General features: G+C 36.4%; 1 protein-coding gene across 1 annotated transcript in view; it reads right to left on the reverse strand.

Annotated features, from left to right (window-relative positions):
* The window catches only part of LOC107707557 (USP6 N-terminal-like protein), a 28,745-nt gene extending 16,632 nt beyond the window's left edge, over positions 1-12,113 (reverse strand). The window contains exons 1-5 of the mRNA XM_016511624.1: positions 11,989-12,113; positions 3,313-3,386; positions 1,091-1,176; positions 714-753; positions 461-541 (exon numbers count right to left, since the gene is read on the reverse strand). Coding sequence (XP_016367110.1) covers positions 461-541; positions 714-753; positions 1,091-1,176; positions 3,313-3,378 — 273 coding nt within the window. The 5' untranslated portion in view covers positions 3,379-3,386; positions 11,989-12,113. The remainder of the gene's footprint in view (positions 1-460; positions 542-713; positions 754-1,090; positions 1,177-3,312; positions 3,387-11,988) is intronic.
* Between the last annotated feature and the right edge of the window lie 612 nt (positions 12,114-12,725).

Consider the following 12,725-nt stretch of genomic DNA (forward strand, 5'->3'; position numbering starts at 1 on the left):
AAGCAGATATCGTCCTCTTTTGGAAGGTCAAACAAAGTAGTTTCGCTTTCACAACGAAGCACACAGCGCCTTCACGACATGGCGGTGGCGGCAACAACAATACTACAGCGAGAATATAAGTTACGCCTTCTTTCTTTGCGTGAACGTTTGGGCGGCGTTATGCAAATCTTCCGAGATAGTGATGTAGATATGTGGGGGTGTGTTAGAACGAGCCGTTTTAGGTAGGTGTGGTTGACTCTTAACTTTTATAAAGAATATCTCTTTGGATTTGAGACTTTAGTCTTTGCAACTTTACAGATCTTCTTTATGCACCAAGAGCTTGTAACACTCCAAAGAGAAAGGAAAAATTGAAATCGCATCATATGACCCCTTTAATATAGTTGATTAGCCAAACTATTTTAAAATGGCTTCAAATGTGACTCATCCAGTTAAACCTGGAACGATCACATTTATAAGTTACCTTTTCACTGTTGCGGTACTTGTCCCACTTTTTCACCATCTTAACCCATTTTTCCTCTCTTTCAACCTCATGGAGTTTGTACTAGGGAAACAGCACATTGAATTTTAGTCTTAAATCTAAAATATTCATAAAACAAAGAGGACATTCAGAAAGAACACCATAATTCAATGGGCTAATTTCTCTAAACTGAATTTTGCCATAAAAGATTTAACAGTAATTTCAGGTGCAAAGAAAGCTGATATCCTAAAGTCACCTTATCCTCTGCTGCGGTGGGTGTTGGCAGTTCCTCTTCACTGGGAAAAACAAATCACAAAGGGGAAATTATTGTTTAACCTGTACAAGTATTACATGAATCAGAAGTATAGTATATATATATTTACATGAATCAGAAGCTTCATTCAAATAACATGAGATTTTACTGTGGATTTATGAAAAATAATCCTGACAACACGTTCTAACGGTCACAGTCAACTATTACCCAAAATACACATAAAAGCCATATTCTTCATAACATAGTTTGCACATATTCTCTGATGAAACTGTTGAGCGTTTAAAATCTTCAACTGAAGACAGAGTTGTCATCGTCTCTCTAGACTGAGTGTTAAAACTGCCAGGACAGGCGAGACTTACTGCAGGAAACCGAAGCGGTCCGTGACCTTGTAGATGCTGTAGTCGGCATCCTCCCAGGGGTTAATGTGCACACCCTCCTGCCTGCCCTGCAACCGGCCCAACAAACAAACTGAGAAACTGGAGCAAAGGCAAAAGACCCTCAAACCAAGAGATGACTGGAACTCTTAAAGGAAAAGTTCCCCAAATTTTCTCCAGTCGAAAAAGTCATCTTGTATGAATTCGGAGAGAAATATGCACATATAAAGCACCGTTTATAAGCAAAAACAGTCTAAATTACTTCTGATGTGGATTTTGGACTTTTTCACTGAAGGAAACATTATTATGGATTACGGATTTGTTTTTTGGCCAGAAGTGATGGTTTAAAGTTAAAATGCCTTAATGATGGATTTGCTTCTTACAAATATGCAGCTTTTCACTTCACAAGATGTTAATTAATGGACTGGAGCCTGGATTACTTGTGGATCATTGTGATGTTTTTATCAGCTGTTTGGACTCTCATTCTGACGGCACCCATTCACTGCAGAGGATCCATTGGTGAGCAAGTGATGCTAAATTGATCTAACTCTGTTACCATGAACAATCATTGATGATCTGGGGGTCAATAAATTTTTCAGCAAATTTTTATTTGGGGTTAACTAGTCTATTCCTTGTAAGAAAGAACATTTGAAAACACCCCACTTCTTGTATAGAACAATTCAGATCTCCAAAATAGATTGATACAAGAAACCCCCAGAATCTACAATTTCTGCTAACAGATTATATTTCGGTCTATCCTGAACATCTTATCTGTCTAAGCTCCACAGCCTTATCTAAAGGTATCTGAAGTACGCTGAGAACTTCCAAGTATGCAGACTGTAGTCAATATTTGAGTGTAGCAGCAATGTTAGCATGACATCCAGCCGTTGTCCGTCAAAACACTTCCTCCTCAAAAGATTTTGGCTGTGTCTGAAAGCTAAAACTTGCTGGTTTTGCAAGCTGTATATGGAAGCATGAAGGCACAAAGGATTGTCCAATGTTCACATAACATCCTGTCTACTAAGATCTGGCCTTCTTCTGGGTAAGCTTTTGTGAATACACTTATTGCCTCTTATTGCTTCAGAAAAATCTAGTTAAGGTTACATGGTATATTCAAGTTTTCATAAATTGGCTTCTGCATGAACTAATATAATGAGCAACCTTCACTAGATTTTTCTGAGGCAATATGTTTGCATGGTTTTTTTCAAGTAACGTTAACATATTGAAATGTACAGTGTGCAGCACAGATGTATACCTTCAGTGTCCATGATATCCCACAACCCTGTGTGTGCTGTGCAGTTTACACACAATAAAAATGGCATCTGATGGAGCAATTAAGAGCAGAAGAAACTAATACAGAGGAACACACATTGTAGTCACAAGATATTTACATTTGAACTTGGTCTTATCTAAATCTCATTTGAATTAGTTTCAGATGAAGGCCATCTAAACCGGTTCCTGGAGGGCCACTGTCCTGCAGAGTTTCGCTCCAACCCTAATTAAACACACCTGAACTAGCTAATCAACTCAAGGTCCTCAGACTCACTAGAAACTTCCAGGTAAGTGTGTTGGAACTACACTCAGCAAGACTGGACACCCCTGTTTTAGATCATTAGACGTTTTATGCATCTGAAGCCTGTCTGAAAAGTTTCCATAGGTGGTACCTATAAATAAAACCAAGTCATGACTGCAAGGCAAACTCACCCACAATCTATCCAAAAAATTACCACAACATGAACCTTTACCTACCAATCATAATAACATTGGTATATCAGCATTTCAAGAACTTCTCACATAAGTTTTGTGCAGCATTTCTAAGGAAAGCTGTTCCTTGCCAAGAACAGCAAACTGCAGTAACTTTTGGGTGGTGTAGTCTAGTGGTTAAATATCTGGGATAGTTGATCCATGAGCTATCACAATCATTCCCTTGAGCAATACACAATACACCCTAGGCTACTCCAAGCAGTGGCGTACCCCAAATCTTGGCATCTCCAAGAGGACTGCGTGTACTGCAAAAGCATCTGATCTGATTAATGACCACTTACTACTTTACTTGGAGTACTTTGTCAGTATGCATTGCTGTCCATGTCACTGAGGGTCATGGACAATCATTAACCAGTTTCCCCTTGTCTGGACATCGGCTGAACCGGACAAAGATCAAAACTACAGAAAGTCAGAAGGTAGACAACTGAAAGGATGTAACTTGCCTTCTCATATTTTTTGATGATCTCAGCCCGTTCTTCAGCTATTAGAGTATCAATGTCCTTCTTCATTTCAAAATCTGGAAAAGGAACAAAACAAACAGAAGACTTTGAGTAAATTGGCTCATCTAGGCATGTGCAAACTTGTTCCTTAGAGGTCGCTGAATATGATGCTTTACTAATCCTCTACTGAGCCACCTTCAGGTCTGCTTGGCTAAAACACATGAAAATGATGAGGCATCCACATTCCATCAATATAACAAAATTCATCCAAGTTCTGCCTGAAGCTGACAGACATCCATGTGAGGTGGAGTTGCACATTCATCATGAGCCAAAAACAGACAAGTGCTGTGATGTCAGCTAATTCTTCAGACAACATTCTTGTCAGGAAAAGTGCTGGAGAAAAAACTCACACAGTGCACAAGAACACCAGGACTTAAGTCACATGGGCAATCCATCAACTATTACACATCGCTGTGCAGGCCAACAATTCAGCCTTTACCTTTCCATGTAGATGAACCAATGTGGTCAGATTCTCATACACAAACCCAAGCTTTGATGGCAATTTGATATTTGAGCAAGTATATTTTCGGGCACACTTTATTTTAAGGTCCAATTCTCCCTATTAACAAACTATTAATTACGACTTTTGCCTCAAACTCCTAATTTGCAGCTTATTACCGTATTGACCTGAATATAAGACGATGTTTTTTTCTTGGAAATACATCTGAAAAAACGCGGTCGTCTTATATTCAGGGTCTAGACTTTGACATGTCAATAATACACCCACAACAATAGGTGGCGCCAAATACGCATAAAACGAGTGTGCCATGAAATACGTAATGTAATGCGTGTTGTAAAGATCGCGAGTAAAAACAAAAGAAGCAGAAAACCTTACAGCTGCATGAGTCGTGACTGTCACGTTAGCCTGATGGGACCAAACTCCCTTTGTGATTTTAAAACGTAAGTCAGTACCCAGATTTGAAGACTACAGTAAGATTTTACTTCTACTGTTAATAAGATTTTGGTAGGCTACTATTAGATGGATAGCCTAAATGTCCTAATTCAGATGGGCTACCTGTTTTTTTTTTTTTTATGGTATATCAAAAAGTGTATTTTTTTTAAATGTGATTGTTGGTACATTTTACCAGTTTTTACCATACTTTCAAAACAAAAATTAAAATAGGAAAAATATGCAATATGAAAATAATTGAAGACAAAATGTGTTTTACTGAGAAAAAACAAGATTTGGTTTTTAAAAAGCCTTTTTCCAAAAGGTACATCTGGAAAAAGGGGGGTCGTCTTATAATCAGGGTCGTCTTATATTCGGGCCAATACGGTAATAGTTATTAAGTTTAGGTATTGGGTAGAATTAGGGATGTAGAATATGGTCATGCAGAATATGTGCTTTATAAGTACTAATAAACAGCCAATATGTTAAAGGGCTAGTTCACCCCAAAATGAAAAATTCTGTCATTAATTACTCACCCTCATGTTGTTCAAAACCCATAAGACCTCCGTTCATCTTCAGAACACAAATTAAGATATTTTTGATGGAATCTGAGAGCTCTCTGACCCTGCATATACAGAAACGCAACTGAAATGTTCCCTGACAGAAACGTAATAAGGACATCGGTAAAACAATCCATGTGACATCAGTGGCTCAACTTCAATTTTGCGAAGCTATGAGAATACTTTTTATGCGCAAAGAAAACAAAAATTACATAATTTAACAATTCTTCTCCCCCGAGTTACGTCGTCTGCCATTTTGGAGAGTACCCAAGAACGTAATCAGTGTAATCAGTGTTGTTTACGCTTAGGGTAAAGCGTGCGTATGCGTTGTGATACTCTCCAAAATGGCGGAAGACAGTAACTCGGGGGAGAAGAATTGTTGAATAAAGTCGTCAGTTTTGTTTTCTTTGCGCACAAAAGGTATTCTCGTAGCTTCGCAAAATTGAAGTTGAGCCTGTTTTACCGATGTCCTTACTGCGTTTCTGGACCTGGGAACATTTCAGTTGCGTTGCTGTCTATGGGAGGGTCAGAGAGCTCTCAGATTCCATCAAAAATATCTTAATTTGTGTTCCGAAGATGAACGAAGGTCTTACGGGTTTGGAACGACATGAGGGTGAGTAATTAATGGCATAATTTTTCATTTTGGGGTGAGCTAACCCTTTAATAATAGGCATGCTAATAAGCAACTAGTTAATAGTGAGAATAGGTCCCTACTAAAGTATTACCAAATTTTTGGTTCTGTGCTGGTAATAACTAGCCCCACTGTGAAATATAATCTGGTTATTTCAGGGTGAATGAACCATTAATAAATTGTCTGTAAGTCAATTTGAATAAAAATGCAACTCAAAAGTGTGACTCAAAAGTTAGACCAATTAGATTCTAGAAAGAAAACGTAAACACTTCTCTCATTTTGTTGCCTTTTGTTTGAGGAATCAAATTAACTATGAAGGAAATGTTACTTGGTCCTATGAACCTCTGTGGCGACACAATGGAATCAGAAATGGACAGAGCAGGACTTCCACAGCTGATACTTGCCACCATGTGTTGAAAACTGTCGAGGTCTGTTAGTTCACATTCTCTGTGGACAGGTGGGACTCTTAGAGTCTACAGTTCACCAGACAACTGCTCTGCTGAGACACATGGGCACCTTTCTCTGTTTAACCACCTGTCCCATTCAGATCGTATAAATGGAAACCCAAATTTCCCTTTCAAACTTCCCTTCACTCTCGGGAAAAAAAAAAAGGGCTAAAATTGTACCTTTAGGGGTACAACGGCTTGTCACTGGGGCAGTGCCCTCAAAGGGATAACTTTTTACCTTATTTACCCCAATGTATACATTAAGGGTACATATTAGCCTCCTACTTTAAGGTACTAATGTGCACCTTTAGGGGTAGAGAATGTGCAAAAAACAAGATTATGTACCCATAAAGGTACAATTTTTACATTTGTTTTTCCTGATAGTATTTTAAACTTCTTAATATGTTAGCAGGATGTTTTCTGTGAAATACTAAATAATATACAAATAAACAGCCCACATCCCCTTTCACTTTCATTATATGTAAAACATTGGCGTTAGCCTACATTATTCAGCATTTCTTCATTTGTGTTCCACGGAAGAAATAGAGTCATACGCAGTACAGATTTTCAACATGTAGGCTAGGTGATTAAATAATGAAACAGCACTATCCAAATTCTTTCTGCACGTAATCATCAACCTCTTGAGAAGTCAAATGAGCCACAATGAACAGATCACAGGCATAAGACTTGATCTTGTGCTAAAACACCTTGATTTCTGTTACTGCTGTAGGGAAAGGCTTCTCTGAGAAGCATTAAGTCTCCTATAAGCTGACCAGAGAAAACAGGTCACAGCTAGCAAGAGATGCAAGCATAATTTATTTACCACAGTGAGTCTCGTCTATGAGTCGGGGAACTTAATGGCTTGACAGAAATCATGGGATCAAAAATGTGGGCCACTAGGACTACCGTCCATCCTTGTGCAATAAATGGTTACTTAAAACCATGAAACATTTTTCTTTAGGCTTAACAAAATAAACCAGCTTCAAGGCTGATCAAACAGGTTTATCACTGTCCAAGCAAAGCCAAAGCTGTGTTTCAAATTTCTCATGAAACTAAAGAGACAGAAGTCACCCACAGATCTTAACAAATAACCGCATGCTTTCAATTATAAGTCTGCTGTGATGCAGCCATTCTTCTTTGAGGTTTCAGACAAAACCAGTGGCACAATTTAAGTGCAATTATGTGAGATGCTAAAGATCTAAGGTCTAAGTGAAACTAAACTGTTTTGTTAATGTAAACAATTTCAACTTTTCGAAAATGGTTTTTACCCATTTTGACAACAGCATACTGGAATTTTTATTTTTATTTACACCACTACAAAATGTCATCATACATCACTCCTTTAAACTAAATGCAAGCTCTAAATCCACAGTTGGATCCTGTTGAAAATACCATGTGATGTTCAGCCAAAGGCATAGGTGTGTCACCACCACCAGGCTGTTGTTTGCACAGCAGGAGCGTTTCCTTTGTGAATACAATCAATCACAGGTCAGCGGCAGGAGGGCAATGAAAAGGTGCTGATGGGGAAAGATCCTTAACACTGATCTGTGCTCAATACAGCAGGTTTTACTGGCAGTAGCCAATATGCAGACATGCAGCAAGAGCAATACACATAGCAGAGATGCACTACAGTTTACATGGAAGTGTGAATATTCACCTTTCATGGACAGCTTTGGGTTCGTTTTGAGAATGACTTCAAGAAATACTTGAACTTTCCCATGTAGGTTATATTCAATAAATTGTGTACAAAAGTGAAGTTTAGCCACATCAGTTTCACATCAGGCTCGGACTTTCCATGGACTGACCACGTAATTTGAAGTTACGCAACCAAGCTGCAGAATCTCACCGAAACCCAAGAGTCAAACAACCAATAAATTAACATAAATAAATAAATAAATAGGGGTTTTGCAAGATCTCATTTACTGTATTCCATGGATCTTCTCAAACTGTGCAGAGAACAAGTCTGGACTATTAGTTTAGCATGTGATACACACTATGATATATCCCTGGGAAACAAACAAGTGGATTTAATAATTAAACACATAATGTCACAACCTAAAGTCCATATGCCAATATCTTAAACTTATGTGCATAAGCCTAACTTAGAGTAACCGAGAGTAATTAATCACAGGAAAAAGGAATTAAGAATAATATTTTCTTATATTAATATAGTATATTTTATTTATATTTTTATAGTGCTTCCAGTTTGTTTGTTTTTTCTAATTGGAAGAGCTATGAAAATTGGAACAAAAATTCTGTCATTATTTACTCACCATTGTTGTTCCAAACCCATAAGAGTTTTATTCATCCTCACAAATTAATGTATTTTTAATGAAACCTGAGAGAGTTCTATCTATCCATTATACCAAAATGTTAATGCTTCGAAAAGTTCATATAACGTTCAGTGGAGGAGAAATGTCTTAGGTTTCATTAAAAAATGTCTTCATTTGTGTTATCATTTTTTTGGGGTGAACTATAACAATCCATCTGACTTTTATTATTATTTTTTTTTATTATTATTATTAATATTATTATTATTTTGATTGATGATCAGGCTAATTATTATTATAATTTTTTTATTTTTTATTATTATTATTAATATTATTATTATTTTGATTGATGATCAGGCTAAGCCTGGTGCTTATACACAATGAAAAACTGTTCATTATGTGTTGCCCAAGTCTAACAAATCAACAACAATAGCAATGTTCTGTTAAAATTAGGGCTGCACGATAAATCGCATGCGATATTTAACTACACAGAGCCGTTGTTCACCGACAAGCTGCGCAAAACATGCGCAAAATATGTAAAACAAAATTAATTTAAATAAAAAACTGAAGTTATATTTAAATCGTATTTATTTGATATTTATATTTAATTTATTTCAGTTAGTTTCCTAAGCAGTAATAAGTATAAAATAAAGCTAAAATAGAAATATTAAAACACATCAAAAATGAATAAAAATGACAAAAGCACATCAATTACTAAAACAAAAACTATTAAAAATAATTTTCATTAATTGAAATAAAACTGAAATAAAATATAATAATTAGATAGAAAAGCTTAAACTTGAACATTTTGAAAATTTAAAACATTGTCTTTGCAATTAACTGAAATAAAATAAGTTTAAATTAAAGTACTAAAATGACAAAATACTGAAATAAATGCATAAGAAATTATACTGAAAAAAATAAAAATGAAAGCTAGGTAGAAAAGTAAAAAAAATGGACAAAAGCATTAAGTACAAAAAATATTACAATTATTTTCATTAAATATAAAATCAAATACAGCTAAAATAAAATTCAGGAAATCAGGGCGCAGGCTGCGTATACCGCTGGCTAAAAAGAACCTATATAAAAGATCATTTGTACCATTGGCGGTGACTGTTTTAAACCAAATTCTTAATTGAGGTATTATCATGAGGTATCTTTCTGGGTAAGTGTGTGTACACATGTGTATGCATATGTGTGGGCATACATATATATTGTATTGTATTAATTATTATTATAATTTTTTTATTTTTTATTATTATTATTAATATTATTATTATTTTGATTGATGATCAGGCTAAGCCTGGTGCTTATACACAATGAAAAACTGTTCATTATGTGTTGCCCAAGTCTAACAAATCAACAACAATAGCAATGTTCTGTTAAAATTAGGGCTGCACGATAAATCGCATGCGATATTTAACTACACAGAGCCGTTGTTCACCGACAAGCTGCGCAAAACATGCGCAAAATATGATCGTGGTTTTGCGCAGCTTGTCAGTGAACAACGGCTCTGTGTAGTTAATGCTGCTCCATGTGAAAGCCCGCAGGTGATGGAGATTTACCGCTGATTACAGAACCGACTTTACTGACAAGATGCGCGTTAAATATGCATGCGATTTATCGTGCAGCCCTAGTTAAAATAGCTCAGCCTATCTTCCCCCCCGACTCTTCAACAGGGAAATCTCAAGTGGCCTTTTCAACTCTGAGTTCAACTCTGGACACCAAAGGAAAGGTGCGAGGTGTGAAGAATTCAAGAGCGTCTGGAACGTTTGTCATCTTAATGTCACAAACTTTTCATCAGATCCACCATAATGAAAAATAGAAGACCAACAACAACTTTACAGAACTAAAGAGGAACGCTAACCATTTTGCAGAGCTGTCCACCAAACTTTAAAAGGTCGAAAATGAGCCAGATATGAATTTTTGGTGATGACAGCTCATTTCCAGCTGCCTGTGCAAAGAGAGTGACTCACAACACTTTTAAACTACAGTATTTCTAGAAGCAACAAAAAGAGAGAGAGAGAACCCATAACCTATTAGATGACAGGCTACAACATGTTACTTTCTTCCCAGATGATCTAATAGAGTATTGCATACACGCAACACAAATCAGCAGTCTGCAAAACATGCTCAAATGTCACAGTTCAACTTTCAGCGGCCATAACGCTTCACTTAACCCTCCAACATTATGACAAGCAAAATGTAATGATGTAAGGCTCATCTCAAAGTGTCTCAGACACAATTATCCTCTTTCTGAGGTTACACATATGTGCAGCAGGCCGCACATGTCAGTGTGACTGCGGTTCATTAGTTCTCACTGGAGGGTTTCAGAAACAGAAACACATGGTTTCCGCTGGACCACTTCCTCTGGTGAATTTATTTTAGTACAATGCATAAAGAACATCTAATCCAGTGACTTCTGGCAACACCTTGAATGCAATATGAGGATTTGAGGACACGGTGAAGTGTTTGATATTAGGTAGCTAAACACAAGAGCGGCAGACTCAAGTGGAAACCGGCGTGGGCCACACCTTGCGCCCTGAAAGAAGGTAAGGAAGTAGGCTGGTGACCACAATGCATCATGTCCTTCTGAAGTTCAAGGTTTCAACACGAAACTCATGTCTCATGGGAACTACCAGCAAATGGCGTAGTGCACTGAAACTAAAGCACTATTTACCTTCTCATTTCCATTCTGAAAATAAGTCCCTTTTCACATATTAAATATTAATACATTTAAATAAAGTAGTCATCATGGCAAAATGTTCATTTGGGAAGCTGAACGTGATCCGGGATGGATTTATTTACATGCAAGAGTTCTCAGACAGACACATATGACTGATACAATTCAGTTTAGATACATAATGCAGCATTATTTGAGCTCTTGATGTAAATATAAATGATAAAAGACTCCAACGGCAACATCAATCGCCTTCACATGTGTTGCAACTAAAGTCACATAAAGTGTATTTACACGCAACTTTTAGTTGTAAACCGGCTATATTTAAAAACAAGACTGTCAGTTATTCTAGCGTCTAGACAAAATAAACACTCCAAAAGCAAGGCTTTATCAGACTTCAGTAAGATCAATAGACTTTCATCTGAGAGCGGCAGACTCAAGTGGAAACCGGCGTGGGCCACACCTTGCGCCCTGAAAGAAGGTAAGGAAGTAGGCTGGTGACCACAATGCATCATGTCCTTCTGAAGTTCAAGGTTTCAACACGAAACTCATGTCTCATGGGAACTACCAGCAAATGGCGTAGTGCACTGAAACTAAAGCACTATTTACCTTCTCATTTCCATTCTGAAAATAAGTCCCTTTTCACATATTAAATATTAATACATTTAAATAAAGTAGTCATCATGGCAAAATGTTCATTTGGGAAGCTGAACGTGATCCGGGATGGATTTATTTACATGCAAGAGTTCTCAGACAGACACATATGACTGATACAATTCAGTTTAGATACATAATGCAGCATTATTTGAGCTCTTGATGTAAATATAAATGATAAAAGACTCCAACGGCAACATCAATCGCCTTCACATGTGTTGCAACTAAAGTCACATAAAGTGTATTTACACGCAACTTTTAGTTGTAAACCGGCTATATTTAAAAACAAGACTGTCAGTTATTCTAGCGTCTAGACAAAATAAACACTCCAAAAGCAAGGCTTTATCAGACTTCAGTAAGATCAATAGACTTTCATCTGAGTTGTTTTCATACACGGATGCGACAGTAGTACAATACCGGCCGATAAAAGACACTCTCATCAAACTGAGCGGCAATAAAACAGCATTATAACCCAAATAAATGGTTTACCTTTGAAAACAGACGCTCTGCGCTGCACAGGCTGTTAGTAAATAACATGTGTGTTCATAGTGAAGCCGCTCAGCGTGGACAGACGAGACTCCAGTTTAACTCTGACTGATCCGAGCGTGAGAACACGAGCGCACGCGCAGTTGCGCTTCACAGCTCAGAGTTCAGAAATACTGTAGTTTCACTGTAAATATAAGAGCATTCATAAAATATACATATTTTAAATAATTTCATAAAAAATTAAATATATACATGTATTATTTTGATATACACTATTATTATTATTATTATTATATTAAATGTATTATTTATATATTATACATTTTTAATAATACAATGCATAACATGATTAATATAAACAATCTGATATATTAAAACATTACATACACATTTTGTTATTTTATAATATTGTGATTATATTTTATAAAATTATAAAAACAATTAGAAATATGATTGTTATACAAATTATTCAATTATTAAAATGTATTGTTAGATATATTTTTTAAAAATCCTATCTGCAGTTTATTAAAATTTATTGTTAGATATATTTAAATAAATTCCTATCTGCAGTTCATGGTATTATATAAAGCAGTTAGTAGTCGTGTTGCGTCCTCTAGCGGCCATTAGAGCATGCATGTTTCTGTCCAACTATCTTCTGAAATAAATATCAGGTTATGTAGGTTTAATATTAATGCATGGCATATCTATTCCTTTTTGTGATTTGCTGCTTAGCAGTTGAT

The sequence above is a fragment of the Sinocyclocheilus rhinocerous genome, unplaced genomic scaffold (assembly GCF_001515625.1).
Source record: "Sinocyclocheilus rhinocerous isolate Xijiao unplaced genomic scaffold, SAMN03320098_v1.1 scaffold1376, whole genome shotgun sequence".
NCBI classification, from domain to species: domain Eukaryota; kingdom Metazoa; phylum Chordata; class Actinopteri; order Cypriniformes; family Cyprinidae; genus Sinocyclocheilus; species Sinocyclocheilus rhinocerous.